This window comes from Stegodyphus dumicola, chromosome 5 (assembly GCF_044657685.1).
Source record: "Stegodyphus dumicola isolate Sdum_Otavi_A_Nest chromosome 5, ASM4465768v1".
Classification (NCBI taxonomy): Eukaryota; Metazoa; Arthropoda; class Arachnida; order Araneae; family Eresidae; genus Stegodyphus; species Stegodyphus dumicola.
The window spans coordinates 1,244,715-1,260,528 of NC_140772.1; the positions used below are offsets into that span (position 1 = coordinate 1,244,715).

Genomic DNA, 15,814 nt, shown 5'->3' on the forward strand with positions numbered 1-15,814 from the left:
TACATTTCAAAAGTCTTTCAGATTAAAACTTCTTTCTTGCCAGAATCTTTTAAATAAAATTTTATACAATAATTTTTACAATTTTCTTAAGGTACCTTTCTCAAAGATTATCAATGCTTTTTCAATATTCAAGTATTTACACATTCCTATTATACATTAATTTTAGTTTTACTCGCGAGTAACTGAAAAACAATACCAAAATAGGTAACAACTCCTTTCTCGCCTTTTTGGCGATAAAGGTAGGCCTCACATGAGGTAAAAATTCTTGAATTCTGCCACTTGCAGTAAGATTGAAAAATTAACTTACGGTTTCAAAGTAACATAAAGTTTTACTTATCTTTGTGATATTCAGACATCCTTTTTTCTGCCCAGTCCTGGAAGGTAGCGAAGACTACGGTCTGGTTGATCTTCCTTCTTGTGCGGGTTCGCCCTTCGGTCCCTTCCTTTAGCATCTGCCTGTGGTCACGGCCGTTTGATGGCAGCTGGTCTTGGCGGAACCGGGACAACTGTCTCTCGTTGTTGCCTGGATCTCGTTGCTGGCTGTTCAAATTTTTCTTGCGTCTTTGCATCTGCAGCTGGTCTTCCTTCATCAATTCGTCGACATTTGCTGCGTAGACTCCTATCCGATGGGTAGATCTTCTGTTTTGGAGCCGTGTTATAGTTGCAGTCATTTCTCCTGGCTTTCTTTGCATTAGTCGTACTTCTCCCTTCTTCATTCTGGGGGTGGTCGTGCTCTCTCTTCTCTGGTCGGTGGAACGACTTCTTTTTCTTGTTACCTTCAGTTTTCCAACGGGGGAACTTTCTTTTCAATTGCTCCTGTCTACTAATGGCTTGCCCTTGGGATTGTCGTTGTTCCACCTCTGGAGCTTGTGCCTGCCGTGCCGGATCCTGCAAAAGATCTTGAAATATTGGCATTTTATTACGATTATAAAATGGTTTTATCTGGTCTACGTTTGCGGTGCAGGTTTCACCATTCCTGGCTTTTAACACCACTAAGCCTGAGTTACTTTTTCTATGACATATGGTCCTTCAAATCGTGGATAAAATTTAGCAGTTTTATCTTCTGGTGCTGAAGAAAGTGAATGCTTAATTTTTAACACTTCATGCCCTACTTTATAAGTTACTCCCCGTCGTTTCATATCATAATAAAGCTTCTGTTTTCTCTGTGCTACTTCAGTGTTCTTTTTTGCTTTTTTAATTTATTTTTCTATATTGCCCATTTTAAATTCTGGGGCTCTTTGTTGAACATAAAATAATTTATCTAACGGCGTTATAATCTTTCTGCCTAAAAATAACTCAGCAGGAGTTTTGCCCGTCGTATCATGTTTTGCGGTCCTAAGGGAGAAACCTAATTCATTGACATAGTTAACCCAGCTTTTATGAAAATTTTTAACATAACTACGGACAATTTTCATTATATTTCTATTGACCCGTTCCGCTATATTTGATTGCGGCCGATACGGGACCATTTTTAAATGACGTATGCCCAGTTTTTGGCACATGTCTTCAAATATATTACTTACAAATTGAGGACCATTATCCGATATTACTTTTAGGGGCGCCCCGTATTTTAAAATATATTTATTTAAAATAGAATCAGTAACTAATTTCGAGGAGGCTCGTTTTAAGGAAACAATTTCGATCCACTTACTAAAATAATCAACCATAACAAGGTGATAGCCACTTTTATTTAACTGACTTTTTGGGAAAGGGCCCAATAAATCGATGCCAATTATTTCATTTGGAAATTCCGATTTAATACTATTTAGAAACCCGGCCGGGCGGAAATTAATATAATTAACTGCTTGACATGTTGGGCAGGACTGGACATACGCCCTTGTTAACTTTTGCAGCTCAGGAAAATAAACTGCTTCGCGTACGCGTTGGATGGTTTTTCGAATACCAGCATGAGAAGCTAAAGCGGAGTCGTGTAACTCCTGCAGTACGTTTAATCTAAGACTAGCTGGGATAACAGGTCGAAATTCGTTGTTGGAATTCGTAGTTTTTGTATAAAATAATAGACCATCTATTAGTTCGTAATGGGCCGCCCTATTTCTTATCGCCACAATATATTGGTGGCTAAAATTTTCAGGATCCTTTAAATAATCATAAATATTTTTAAATTCAGGATCCTTACTCAGTTCGGTTATCACAGTTTCTCGGGAATGTAACTTACATGCTGTGAGCATTGCCACCTTTACAGTATTAACTTCTTCATCTATTTTTATTCTGGATAGGGCATCTGCTACGATATTTTCCTTTCCGGGGCGTGTGCTTAATTACCAGATTATACTCTTGTAACTTTAGTGCCCATTTTATTAACCTTGTGGATAAGTGTTTCCCTGAGTACAATCTAGTTCTCGCCGCATGATCAGAATACACTGTTATTGGACCTTTCGAAAATAGACTCGGAACTTTTGCACTGCTAACAGAACTGCAAGTGCCTCTCTCTCAGTCGCGGAATAAATTTTTTGTGTTTGATTTAAAGTTCTACTAAAAAATGCCACGGGCTGCTGATTTTGCGAAAGTACCGCTCCTAGCGCATAATCCGAAGCATCCACTGAAATTTCTAAATTCTCATCGTTTTCAGGAAATTTCAAAACAGGGGCTTGCGTTAATGCTTGCTTTAATTTCTCGAAAGCACTATTGGCTTCGGCCGTGGACGAGAAAATTGCCTTTTTCCTTTTTAATTTTAACAATGGTTCAACAATAGCTGCAAAATCTTTTATAAAACTCTAACTTCAATCTTTGGAAGAGTCAAATTTTTCACAATAACTGTATTTAACTTGAAGAAAGAGGGCTTTTCTTGGCCTTCGGATTTCCGCACCCTCCCGTCAGCAGAAATCCGTTTTAGTTTAATTTTCTTTCTTCCTTTCCATGCCTTCCTTGTTTTTCCGCTGGCCTTCAGACTTTTTTTCTGGCTTACTATTGAACTGTCGACGTTCGCCGGTTGTTTTTGGATACTCAGGTTTCCTTGCCCTCTGATTCGATTTGCTTCCGTAGCCGTGTTCTTGCCTTTGCTGTGGTCTTGGCGCACCAAATTGGCTTCGTTGCTCAAACTGGCGTCTTCATTCGATGTCCGCCGTTCTTCTATTTTCAAACTGGATTGTTAGCTCAAATAACTTTTCCAGTGTAGTCGGATTCCTTAATTAAAAAAAGTCTTGTACTTGGGGAACTAAACTCGGCAAAATCACTTGAATTATCTCAGGATCCGGACGGTTTCCATACAAGAGTTTAAAGACGTGAATTTTTCTTAAAATAAAGGTGGAAAGATTTTCGATTCGTTGCTGGTATATGCTGAAGAGTTCCGTTTCTAAACTTGCACGATCTCTTACGACAGGGAAGGGTTTTACTAAGGCAGTCTTAAAATTTTCGTAAGTATAGGTGGGACTTCCCGCTTGACCCAAGAGGCTTCTGCCTATACATTTGAACCAATTAAGCGCTTGGCCCCTCAAAGCGCTGGTAGCTAAGGTGACTTTATGGAACTCATGGACTGGATACAGCATGAAGTGGTCATCCAATTTTTCCAAAAAACTGGTTACCGGTGAGTTTCCATTAAATGTTGCTTCTGGTTTCATCGATGCGCGCATGGTCTGTACGATGTACCCAAATCCTTCCAGGGCGGCAGCTGGCATTTCTGGATTCTGAGTCGCTTCTGCAGGCACCACAGGTTCTTCTTGAAACTCGGCCATGGTTATTCTTCTTCGTCGGGCGCCACTATCAGGACTTGTATTCCTCTTTACTTGCTTTGGAAACATGAACTATCCTGACTCGGAACAGGGAGCTTACTCAAGCTATGTTTACTAAATTACGTGATTCAAATCTTATTTATTGCAACAACTTAAACTGTTATGACACTTTCAATTGCACAAGAGGCCCTTGCTTTTACAACTGCATTTATTTGCGGAACACTTCCTTTTGCAATAACAGTGTGTACATATACTCCTCTCTTTTCAATCTACACCAGAGCATATCTGTGATTGTCGACATACACCGGTGAGGGTCCGAATGTAGAAGAATGTAATGCAATATTCGATCTTTCACCGACGTATTTGGTGAATATTAACATTCTCCGGTGAAAGTCGACATTCTTTAATTTCGGTCTTTCGAGGTAACATATTTTTATACGATTATATACATATATATATATATATATATATATAACACTTTAAATTGCACAAGAGGCCCTTGCTTTTACAACTGCATTTATTTGTGGAACACTTCCTTTTGCAATAACAATGTGTACATATACTCCGCTCTTTTCAATCTACACCAGAGCATATCTGTGATTATCGAAGTACACTGGTGAGGGTCCGAATGTAGAAGAATGTAATGCAATATTTGATCTTTCACCGACGTATTTGGTGAATGTTGACATTCTCCGGTGAATGTCGATATTCTCCAATTTCGGTCTTTCACGGTAACATATGTTTATAAGATTATATATATATATATATATATCGTGTATATATATTGTTTATATATATATATATATAATCGTTTATTGCAATGCATTTTCGGAAACGCTTTCCTGGCCCATAGTGACGAGAGACAACACAAGAAAAATATGGTACGAACATTGTAAAGATATTTTTTTATTTTCCTTAGCGCAGCGGAAACCAAGAAATAAGAACAAAAGCAGGGGATCGCCATCAAAGAAAGTATTCGAAAGTTCCTTCGGAACGTATCCTAAACATGGGTTTGGTAGAGATAGTCCAGTGCATTGTTCAGCAAGATCACGAGAACTAACTTGCATTATCAGTTCGTCTCGGGGTACTTCAACACATAAGTGCACGAAACCCCAGTTAGAAGTCCAACAGGAACTTGTGGCACATATTGTGGCAGGTGCTGGTAAAGTCCTGGGGATGCACGGTATTTTCCAGAGCATCTCATGTTGGATGTACGAGAGATGGGATACCCGTAACAGGGTGCAGGTCGTAATTTCGAACACCTTTTTTGAGGTCCATAAGTGTCTAATTTTGTTCCTACTTTTTAATTTCTCTTGTGCTAAGCGTAACTGGTGTCCGATCTTTCTTGTGTTTTGTGTTGTTTGCACCGGCCAGGAAAGTGTTTTCGGCCATGTTTTGCCATTTAATTTTTCGTCATCGTCGTCTCTCTCATATATGTGTATAATTACATATGACTCAAGTGTTGCTACTATATGATGACATTTACAAACACGGTGTTTAAAATGCTACATATTCCCATCCGAAAATATATTTTTCTTTTCCTCTTGCCCTTCAAATAAGATATATGTGTCCTTCATTGCAAAATTACCTGGAACTTTAATTTTTCTTTTTTCGAGGACAATGGAGAGCATATTTCAGAATAGGCAGCTGTCAATATTCAAACATCAAATTGTAAAAGCCATTAAAGTGTGGCCGAAATGATCAGAAGGGCTAAATTCGCATAAGGATTTAGGAAATACATTTTGAATGATTTTGTAAATTTTCCTTCAATAAATTTAATGCAACAGGCAAAAGAAATTACAGGGAACAATAAATATAGGAGAAAACAGGTATATCTTTTCCTAATTTACTTTGATTTGATTGATTTCTTTCTTTCTTCCTGTATAAATAAATAAACTTTAAGAATGCAACTGAAGAATGAGAATAAAAGTTTCAATTGAAACAAATGGTGGCAAAAATCCTAGTGCGGCTCTGATGGACTACGAAAAAGACCAGCAATATGATCCGAATTTTGAATAACGAGAGAAAATTTGAAATCTGTGCAGCCAGCGATGCAAAGAGACTCGTTAAAATACAGGTTTGGCTGATTCAGAAAGAACGTTACGTGTATATCTTCTAAAATGCTTTTTCCATCCTTTGTTTGTAGTTGTTTCCCTTTTCATTTCAGTTTCCTTTTTTCCTCCTATTTTGCAATTTTCGTCATTGTTTCCCTCTGTTTTTAAGCCACCTGTTTATTATTTCTGTTATTATTATTGCAACTTATGTAAAAATTAAGTAAGGAAAAGTAAGGCACTGAAACTTTGCAATTTTTTACGCTCTACGTGAGATTCATGGAGGCCGCTTATTGCATACAAATAACGCAAAATACTTTAACTTATCTGCTTGGCTTTAGGTCAGAACAACGAAAACAACAAATTCACCCTTTGTAGAAAACAATTCTGCCAGGCAATAATCTACGGGGAGTTTTTTCCCTATGAAACTGAGCCAAAAGTGTTATATAGTATCTAAATATGGAAGTGTTGTACATGTTAAACGTGATCGTCATTGCATTACTTTCACTATTTTACTAATGAAATAAAGATATACCGATTTTTTTGTAGATTGGAAAATCCTCCTTGTGATCATGAAAAGGAGCAAAAACTGGAAAACGAGAAAGAACTGGAAAACGAGAAGGAACTGGAAAAGAAGCGAGAACCGGAAAAGATGCAAAAACTGGAAAAGAATCAAAAACTGAATAAAAAGGAAGAACAGGAAAAGAAGGAGAAACTGGAAAAGAAGCAAGAACTCGAAAACAAGAGAAAACTGGAAATGACACAAAAACTAGAAAAGAAGCAAGAACTGAAAAAGAAACAAAAGCTGGAAGAGATACAAAAACTAGAAAAGAAGCAGGAACAGGAAAAGATACAAGAATTAGAACAGAAGCAAGAACTGAAAAAGAAGCAAAAATTGGAAAAGAAGCAAGAAATGAAAATGAAACAAGAGCAGAAAAAGAAGCAAAAACTGGAAAAGAAGGAAGAACTGAAAAACAAACAAAAACTGGAAAAGCAACAGAAACTAGAAAAGAAGAAAGAACTGGAAAAGAAGCAATTACTGGAATGGATTCAAAAACTAGAAAAGAAAGAAGAACTGAAAAAGAAGAAAATACGGGAAGGAATACAAAAACTAGAAAAGAAAGAAGAACTGAAAATGGAGAAACATATTGAAGAGATGCTAAAACAAGCACACAAAAATGAACTGGAAAGGCAAAAGTTGAGGGAAAAATTGCAAAAACCAAAAAAGAGAGACCTGAAAATGAAGAAGGAACTTGAAAAAATGCAAAAACTGGAAAAGAAGCAAGAGCCGGAAAAGATGCCAGAAATGGAAAATATAGAGGAGTCTGAAAAGACGCAATACCTGGAAAAGAAGCAAAAAACGGAAAAGATTCCAAATCTGAAAGACAAGCTGGAACCGGAAAAGAACTGTCAAACCCGAAAAGGAAACCGGTTGAACTGCGAAAAGAGCCAGAACTGGATACCGACTGTAGAACGATTGATTTAATGACCAAACGAAGCAAGACCCGGAAAAGAAAAATAGAACAAATAAATCATATACCTGCTTCATTTTACCAAAATTTATTATCAACAACATTTTTATTATCAAGAACTTTATGGTGTTCTTAGTATATGGACGGCATTTGATAATATTTTGCTCGGTAAGTGTAACTACTGATATATTATAAGCTAGTAATTAGTCATGCTAACTTTAAGATACCAGTATTATTTTAGCAGCAACTAAGTACACTCTTTCGTAGTTCAGATCTATGTTTTCAGTGCCTTTCATGGCTGCGAGGTCTTCCGGTTTTACCTGGAAAGTCACAGTTTATTGACTTTTTTAACACATAGCTTTACACATGACAATATTTTTCAACAATAAATTTATGTTGTGCTACTGGCTTTAAATTGTGCAAATAAATATTGCACGGCATATCTTTCATAATTGAACTCATGAAATTAATTTATACAAATTTCATTTTAAAATTTGTTTGACCCTGAGCTGTCTTATCCAACTGCAGATATTCATAGAACTTTATATCAAGGTTCAAAGAAACGTTCAAAAAGGAATGTTTATCCACTTTTAATTATGTGTTAATCAGCATGATTTGCATTACTAAGATTGTAATTCTAAACAAATTAAAAGCTATTGTAGTATGTACATTAGCTTTTCATTTGCTTTCACCTTGTTTAAATTCAGTTTGACATACCACAGTTTCCGTCTCTACTCAGGATTTTTTCAGTGTAAAAATTCAAGATTACAAATTGAAATGAGCGAAAGAAATAACTTTTAAAATGTGTGTATACATTACATCAGAATCATAATATAATTAGATAAATAAACTGAATAATATGTTATAAAGCGAATTTATATCAATTTCGATTTCTTTCAAAATAGAAATTCCTTCGCACCTCATAAATCTCACAGAAACTCTCGGTTTGTGATTCGTGAGCTTTAGTTTTTTATATTTGGAATTTGGCAGCAATATGATTCACTGTTACGATGCAAATTCTTGCTCACAAATTGGTTATCTAACTAGAAAATGGTATAATTAAAATAAAATGAATATTATTAGATGGAAATGTTGGTTTCCTTTGCGTTTATCTGAATGGTATCGTATATATAAACCTGTTGGAGACGTTTTTTTCCCACACATCGAATAGAGACACATAGTCACATAATACAAATAATATGAATACAAGAATATAGTGTAAGATGAAGCTCTACCACATTTCTCTATTACTTAAGACTGCGAAAGATTTGTTAAAGCATTACAGGATCATACTCTGATGGATCTCGCCGTTCTGTTTCATTTTCTGCCCTCGAAAACACATTATCTTAGTACAATAGATTACTTTTGAAGGAATGGATTATTTGAAAACATTGTAACTGTAAGAATTATTCTCTGACGTTATTACTGAAAAAGCGGCTGAGAGCATAATCTTTGGCTATGCGCTTTAAGCTGTATTAAAACCATTTTGAAATGTAAGGCCTACAAACTGAAACGTAACTTTATCTTATTTCTGTACTATTCATTAGAGTTATATACATTCCCATCAATAGATACTGAATGGCTAAATATTCTGCTTACCCAAATCAGTTATTTATTTTCCTCTCTTATTTTTCTTAATTTTAATTAGTCCGGAAAGTAAAGCTATAGAGAATTTCACTTCTTCATTAGAAATCTGATTTAGAATTTTGTTTTCGGAGATAAAAGTTTGAATTCTTTATCCCTTTTCTAAACACAAAGATTGAAAAACGTAACATCGAAATTTTGAAAACATTTATACACTAATAGAAGGGAAAAAAAACAGAATATAATGCTTCAGCAAGCATGTAAATATCTCTATCACTTAAGTTTCAGCTATGTTTGCTATAGTATATTCAGGCGTATAAGGCGCACTTTTAAAAGAAAATGCAAGATTGAAATTTATGGGTACGCGCTGTACGCCAGCTATAAAAATGTTATGTTTAGAAATATGGAAAAAGTGATTAGAATTAGATAAAATTAGATTTCTGCGTGTACTTAAATGCTTTTTATTTAAGAGAAATAACATAGTTTATGTACTTAAAAATTTTCGTTATCGGATTCTGTTTCATTTTCACCTTCACCTCTGATCCATACTTGCATAGACAGATCCAAGTTTCTCATATACGTCTCAATCTATAACTTCAAGCACATCATCGAATTCTGTTTCAGTTTTGCCGTAACTTTTACTCTGATCCACACATAAATAATCATCTTTCGTTGCATCTAGACCGTCAGATATACCACATAAATTAAACGGGTTTAATTTTATTCCGTGATTTTATTATCTACTGACACACTATTTATGCACTGACATGACGTATTTGGTCTCCATTTGTAATTAGTTTTTTCACCTTCACTTTTGTTCGAGTATTCCACTAACGTTTAAAATATTCTATCGATGATTTATTGACATATATGTCTAATATATGAACTAATGGCAATAATCCGCTTGGATAAACTGTCATATCTGTATAACACTCTTTCAACAACATATTTGTGCTATCCGTTAGATGGAGGATGAACATGTCCCAAAGTATTAGACTTTCTTGATTATCTGAGGCAAAAGGAAGCTTTTGCCAAATATTTCTTATCCACAGTTTCACAACATTTTTCTCCGCCGATCATTTCTCGTGAATACGGATGAAAACACTTTCGGGAAACTGCACTTCAGCAAAGTCTTTCTTTTCAAGATATCGATGAGCTTTTAATTTCGTACGGTCGGCTAAGCAGGAGATCAGTACGGTGAGGTGAGATTTCTCGTTGGCCTATTGATTTTATGTTAACCGTTATTTTTCTTTCATATCATTGTTTCTTTATCTCCTACTATATCAAAACTTCAGGAATGACATCGATATTTGCAACACGTGATAGTAAATAAAGTTTAACATATTTTTAAAAACTCATCAAAGTTTTATCTCTATATTTTCGAAGCCTTTGAAAAAATTTTATCTCTTTTTCTCGGAGAACTGAATTATTCCGTGAAGTAAATCGAATACACAACCTCAGTTTGCTTTAGAGTTTTCACTTCCATTTGCACTCGTTTTTTCTATTTTTAAGGCAAAGAAACGTACGCTGTTTCTTGTTACAATTAATCCATTCTAGTGATGATGGGGATTTTCTACAATGCAGTTTCCAACACTTTCGCCGACGGTAAGCTATTTCATTACTTCTTTATGCAATACACATTTATTCTTTGGCGCAATAATCATTGTAAAATTTCATGCCTCTTCCACTCGTGTACGAAGCATTCACGAAAACCATCCTGCATGATTTCCATTTTCTTTCGCAAACTGAATGACTTAACATTTGAAACTTGCATAGTGTTTGTTTCGTTCGCGAAGTCCTAGAATAACATTCTCTTCCACATCCAGAATGAATACAAATCACCTCCTACCTTGAAGAAATATTTTCCCCGATAATCATTTCTCCTGCGCACCACCTTATCGCTTGCCAAACTGCAATGTTTCCGCAATTGACATATTTGCTCGTGTTTCCTAAGGTATGAAATAATCAAGAAGAGCTGTTGCGAGATATGATGTTTTTGGTATTGCCAAACCACCATGTGTATTTTATTGCTTTCTTTATTTACTAAAGACCTGATGCATTGTAATTAAGCGATATAAGAACTTGATTTATATGCGATTACGTTTTCTTATACAAAATGTTCCAACAAGGTGCTTATGGGTTGTAATTTCATTTATTCAAAACTCAGTCTAGTTATATTTATAAAATTTTCAATAGCAAACGAAAGTTTTAAGAAAACAGTTTAAACGTTTTGTGTCAAGATACTTTTCAAAAAAAGTCTAATCCAAGAATTATTTATATGAGAAATTTTATGTAAAAACAAATGGCGCACATTTTTACGTTTGAAATTTACTGGCATATTCCATGCCAAATTTAGTAAGAGATTTCAGGTTTTTACCAGCTATAGGAAGTCAAGGATTTCTAGAATAATTTACAAAGTCAAGGACGAGTTCTGTCTATTGTTAATTGGTATTTTCATTTCCAAAATAGAACATTGAAAATTAAATTTTGAGAGAAGTCTTTTTAATTTTTTTGGCACGCTGCATAATGAGTTCATTTCAAAAAAGCTGAAAATAAAAGTATCAGTTTTCTACATTTTACTAATTATTCTTTCCTCCAATACCTAGACTTCATTTCGGAAACTTTCCTTTTGGTTATAAGAAATAAATCACAAAACAATTGACTGATGTCAATCGAAATCAGACGGAGATACTTATGTTCAAAATTATTTCATAACGAGTGCAAACTTTTTCCTCATAAAATTATGAGTGTCGGAGAAACATATGAAGAGCTAGGCTTCGTAATTTTTACAAAACAAATGACTTTAAATTTAAAAGTACCAAAGCGCAAACATTTACGTTTTTCAAAACACATTTGTACTTGCAAGTCAATGCCTACCACAAACGACCAAGATCCGGTCTGAACTTTTGCAGACAGTGCACAGACATGCGTTTCGAGTACCTTTCATTTTGGTTATTTGCGTATGCCATGTAACCTTCTCCAATATTCTCATGCTTGTGACTCAGAATTGAAATATCATTTTAACTGATATTTTTATGTGATGTGTAACAATAATTTTGTTTATTTTTCAGGATGAAGATTCAGGCCCCCTTTGCGCATACCGACTGTAATTTGAATAGCCAGTTTACAATAACAAGCTTAATAGTAACCGACCGTCATAGGAAGACGCCCGAGGCTTAAAGGAACGCGAATCTCTATCAAAGTTGCAACTTGTGTAAATGCAATTTTGACTTTTAAATTCTTTTATTTTCCCTTTCTCGTGTCAAAAATGTTTCTTTCTTCAATATTTAGTTTAATAACGTGAAACTTTAATTTAAATTTTTCTTTTCGCTATTTTTACTTTAAAAAGATTTTAAGTTATTTCATTTTACAAAAGTAATACTGATTTTAAAAACTATAAATATTTCCTTTTGGTTTTTTATTTTAAAAAATTGCTTTTAAATTCTCACTTTATTTATTTTACAGAAATATTATATACTCTTATAAGCTAAACATATTTCTTTTTTGTATTTCCATAAATGCCATTTTTTCAAAAAATATTTTACTCCTTTTCATTAAGGGGTGTTGGAAACCCTATAGCAACAATGTTGAATTGGCAATTTTTGGATTACCTTTTCTGAAAATCTGCTGTTCATACAGGCTTGAAGGTTTTTACGTAATTAAAGTACATCTATCACCTCGCGCTCTTACAAGCACGAGGCAGGTTCGTCTATGCGCTCGCCATAGTAGGAAAATAATCTCTATCTTTGAAATTTTATCCTCTAATTTATTACACATAACGGTACACAATATACAATAAAACAAATATCACTAGTATAGTATACATTTAATTATATACATAATATAAGGCGTGCAAAACATGTTTTAAGTAATCTCAACTATATACATAATATAAGGCGCGCAAAACATGTTTTAAGTAATCTCTTTCCACACGGCATGGCTGCCGGTCCAATCGCTAAAGTACCAAGTCTCGTATTCACGCCACCAGCCTGCCTCGATCGGTTTTTCCGAGGAATCTCGAATTCTTTTAATACGGTGTCTTTAATCATAATATTGTTATTTCAATCCATTTCATCGAGAGTCGCGATCAAACTTTTAACTTTTGTTTTTAAACTCTGCAAAATAATTTTCCCTTCTTCAGATATTTTATAGAGATTAAGAATCACTTCAGCATGATGTAAAAAGAACAGCCATTTCTCAGCTTTCGATGGTGGGTCAAACATAACTCCTTTCATTATTTTCAAATGTTTCAATAATCGTTTCCCTTGCTCTAAGAATCTCCTATATCTTGATAAAAATAAGAACCTTAATTTCTCATTTCCATATAAAATATACTTTCTCGGTGTCTACTGGTTTTAACGCCTGACATTCGAATCATGTTATTAACAGACATAAAAACAATTATAATTTTCTAAGTTAATATGGTTAATATATAAATTAAGAAGGACTTACCTTTGATCCCGATAGTGAAAATATCGAACGAAGAGCACAACTTGACGCTGATAACTTTAATCATGAGCACACTGCAGTGGCACGTAACTTGACATGATTACAACACGGTAATTCACATTATCCCTGATTTAACTTTTCATGATTTCACTAGGATGATGAACACTGATGATCCCATTTTACCACTCACTGGCTGTTAACTTTTTAGCACATCACGCTTTCACAAATCGGATGAATTTATTCGCACACATGGCCCTAAACGTGCCATTTTCTTTCGTCATAAAAATCTTCTCTCATCGTAGATCCATTCGTGAACTATCACCGAATTTCATTTTATAACTTTCAGTAACTTTTTACAACCATATTTATTTATTATTTTCACTATTTAGTGATTATTTTCACTATTTAGTGATTTCCTTTTTCACAATCTTATCCTATCGACTGCGCCGATTTGCACCTCGCGCCGTTTCAAGTCCGAGGCGGGTTCGGTCATTTCTCATGCACTCGCCATAATAGGAAAATAATCTCCATCAGCTTTGAAATTTTATCCACTAATTTATTAAACAATACACAATAAAACAAATACCACTACTATACATTTAGCTTAAGTTATCTCTTTGCACACGGCATGACTGCCGGTCCAACCGCAAAAGTCACAAGTCTGGTATTCTTCCCACCAGCTTGCCTCCACTCTGTTTTCCGGCGTAACTACGTCCCTTCCTTTAACCGTCTTTCGCCCCTCGCGGATAAAATGTTCTGGAAACGTCTTTCGCTAAGGGAAGTAACATCACAATACCTAGCTGAATATACTGAAAAGAGCTTTTTTATCATTTTAAATTTTAGAGTATTTTACAGTATATTTTGTTACGCATAGTAAAATTTAGCACTGATTATAATCAAAAGCTCTTTTCGGCAAATATTTGGAAGCGTAGTAAATAAGGTATCAAAATTTCAGATACCTGTGAGCAGTAGTTCTTGAGAACAGGTACTACATCGAGTATAAAAAATCACGTTCGGGGGAAAACGCGATTTTATGTAAAAATTCTCAATTATCAAAGTATTCAATGACAAATTAAAGCTAGATTTTGTACAGTCCTAATTTTCATAGAGATTAAAGAACGGTGTTTTAAGAAAGCTAAAATTGTAGAGAATTTGAAAATGCAAATATCAGAAATCCTCATTTTATGAAATGTTTTGGCTTTCATCACCCCTTCAACTATTCTATTCTTTAAAGTCCTTTCTCTTTTTTTTCTATTCTGGTAAAACTTGATATATAAATTTAATTCTTTGTCTTTTAATTTTTAATTTTATATCTCTGGTCGCATTTCTCTTTAACGATTAACATTTTGCACTTGGCTTATTATTATTATATTAAAATTGTGCAAAATGAACAAACAGTAAATAATGAGATGCTCAATTAAAAACAAATACAGATTTAATGATAAAAGGGAAATTTTTAATGTCATTACAAACAAGATTTCAAGGGGTTCAAGAGGCCGTTGCCTAAAAAAAAAAAGAAAACAATTCGTCGTTTCCGGAAGAAATGAAACTTTAAAAAATATTTTCGTTGTCACAAAAACCAAACTTTTTGAAACATTACGTTATTCAAACTCTTACGTCACTTCCGAGTGTCACGTTATCTAAGATGGCATAGGTTTCGGCTACGTACCCAAGCCTCTGGCATCTCCTGAGGGCGGTTGGTTACTACACCTGAACCAACGATAGTGAACTTCCGGTGATATCCTTCTGTCTGTACCTGAATGAAACTGGCTCTATTTGACGGCACACTAGCGAAACACTAAAAAGTCATGATTTAAACGACGATGATTTGAATAATTTAACTGGAATTTTGAGGACGACAATTTAGATTAACTGCTGCTGATTTTTTATTTAGGTGGTCGTGAGTATATGGTTTAGTGATGAAGAGTATGAATAATTGAGTAGGATGATAATAAAACTTTAGGTGATCGGGCTTTGTATCTAGGTGAAGTTTTTTTATTCTGACGACGACTTCAATGATGATGATGAAGATGATACATAGGATGGTTTAGAATGACTGCTGTGATTTGGGTGATGATGGTTTATCTTATTCTGACGATGATCATGGTGACGCGATATACATGATGGTTAAAATGACGATGTGTATTAAGTGATAATAAATATTTAGATGAATTTGATGGTGACATAGTTTTGACTGATGACGATTTTATACATGATGTGAGAGTGATTTATATAATACTTTAGAGGAGTTAGACAATAAAGACGATGATTAAATGAGGATGAAGAAGATGATGATTTGGTTGATATTGCTTTCTATTTAGATGATCTGGAAGATTATGATTTATCTATCTCGACGATGATAATGGTGATGATGACATATACGACGGTTTAAACTGAAGGTATGATTTCGATGATGATGATTATTTAAATGATGGTTTTGAATTATCTGGTGATAATTTTATAATTTCTTTCTTGGTTATTCAGATAACAATTTTGATGGTGATTTAGAAGTTTGAGGTGATAAAGACGATGATCAAATGAGAATCATATTGTTGATGGTGGTGATTTA

The 15,814-nt window shown here is 34.5% G+C and overlaps 1 protein-coding gene across 4 annotated transcripts in view; it reads left to right on the plus strand.

The window, feature by feature from the left end:
- Window positions 1-7,461, plus strand: part of LOC146997001 (uncharacterized) — a 458,848-nt gene extending 451,387 nt beyond the window's left edge. For 3 of the 4 annotated variants that reach the window (XM_085816418.1, XM_085816416.1, XM_085816417.1), the window contains exon 9: window positions 6,290-7,458. In XM_085816418.1, coding sequence (XP_085672544.1) covers window positions 6,290-7,226 — 937 coding nt within the window. In that variant the 3' untranslated portion in view covers window positions 7,227-7,458. Of the gene's footprint in view, window positions 1-6,289 lie in introns of all 4 variants that reach the window. The other variant, XM_085816419.1, reaches the window with a different exon arrangement.
- The last annotated feature ends 8,353 nt before the right edge of the window (window positions 7,462-15,814 follow it).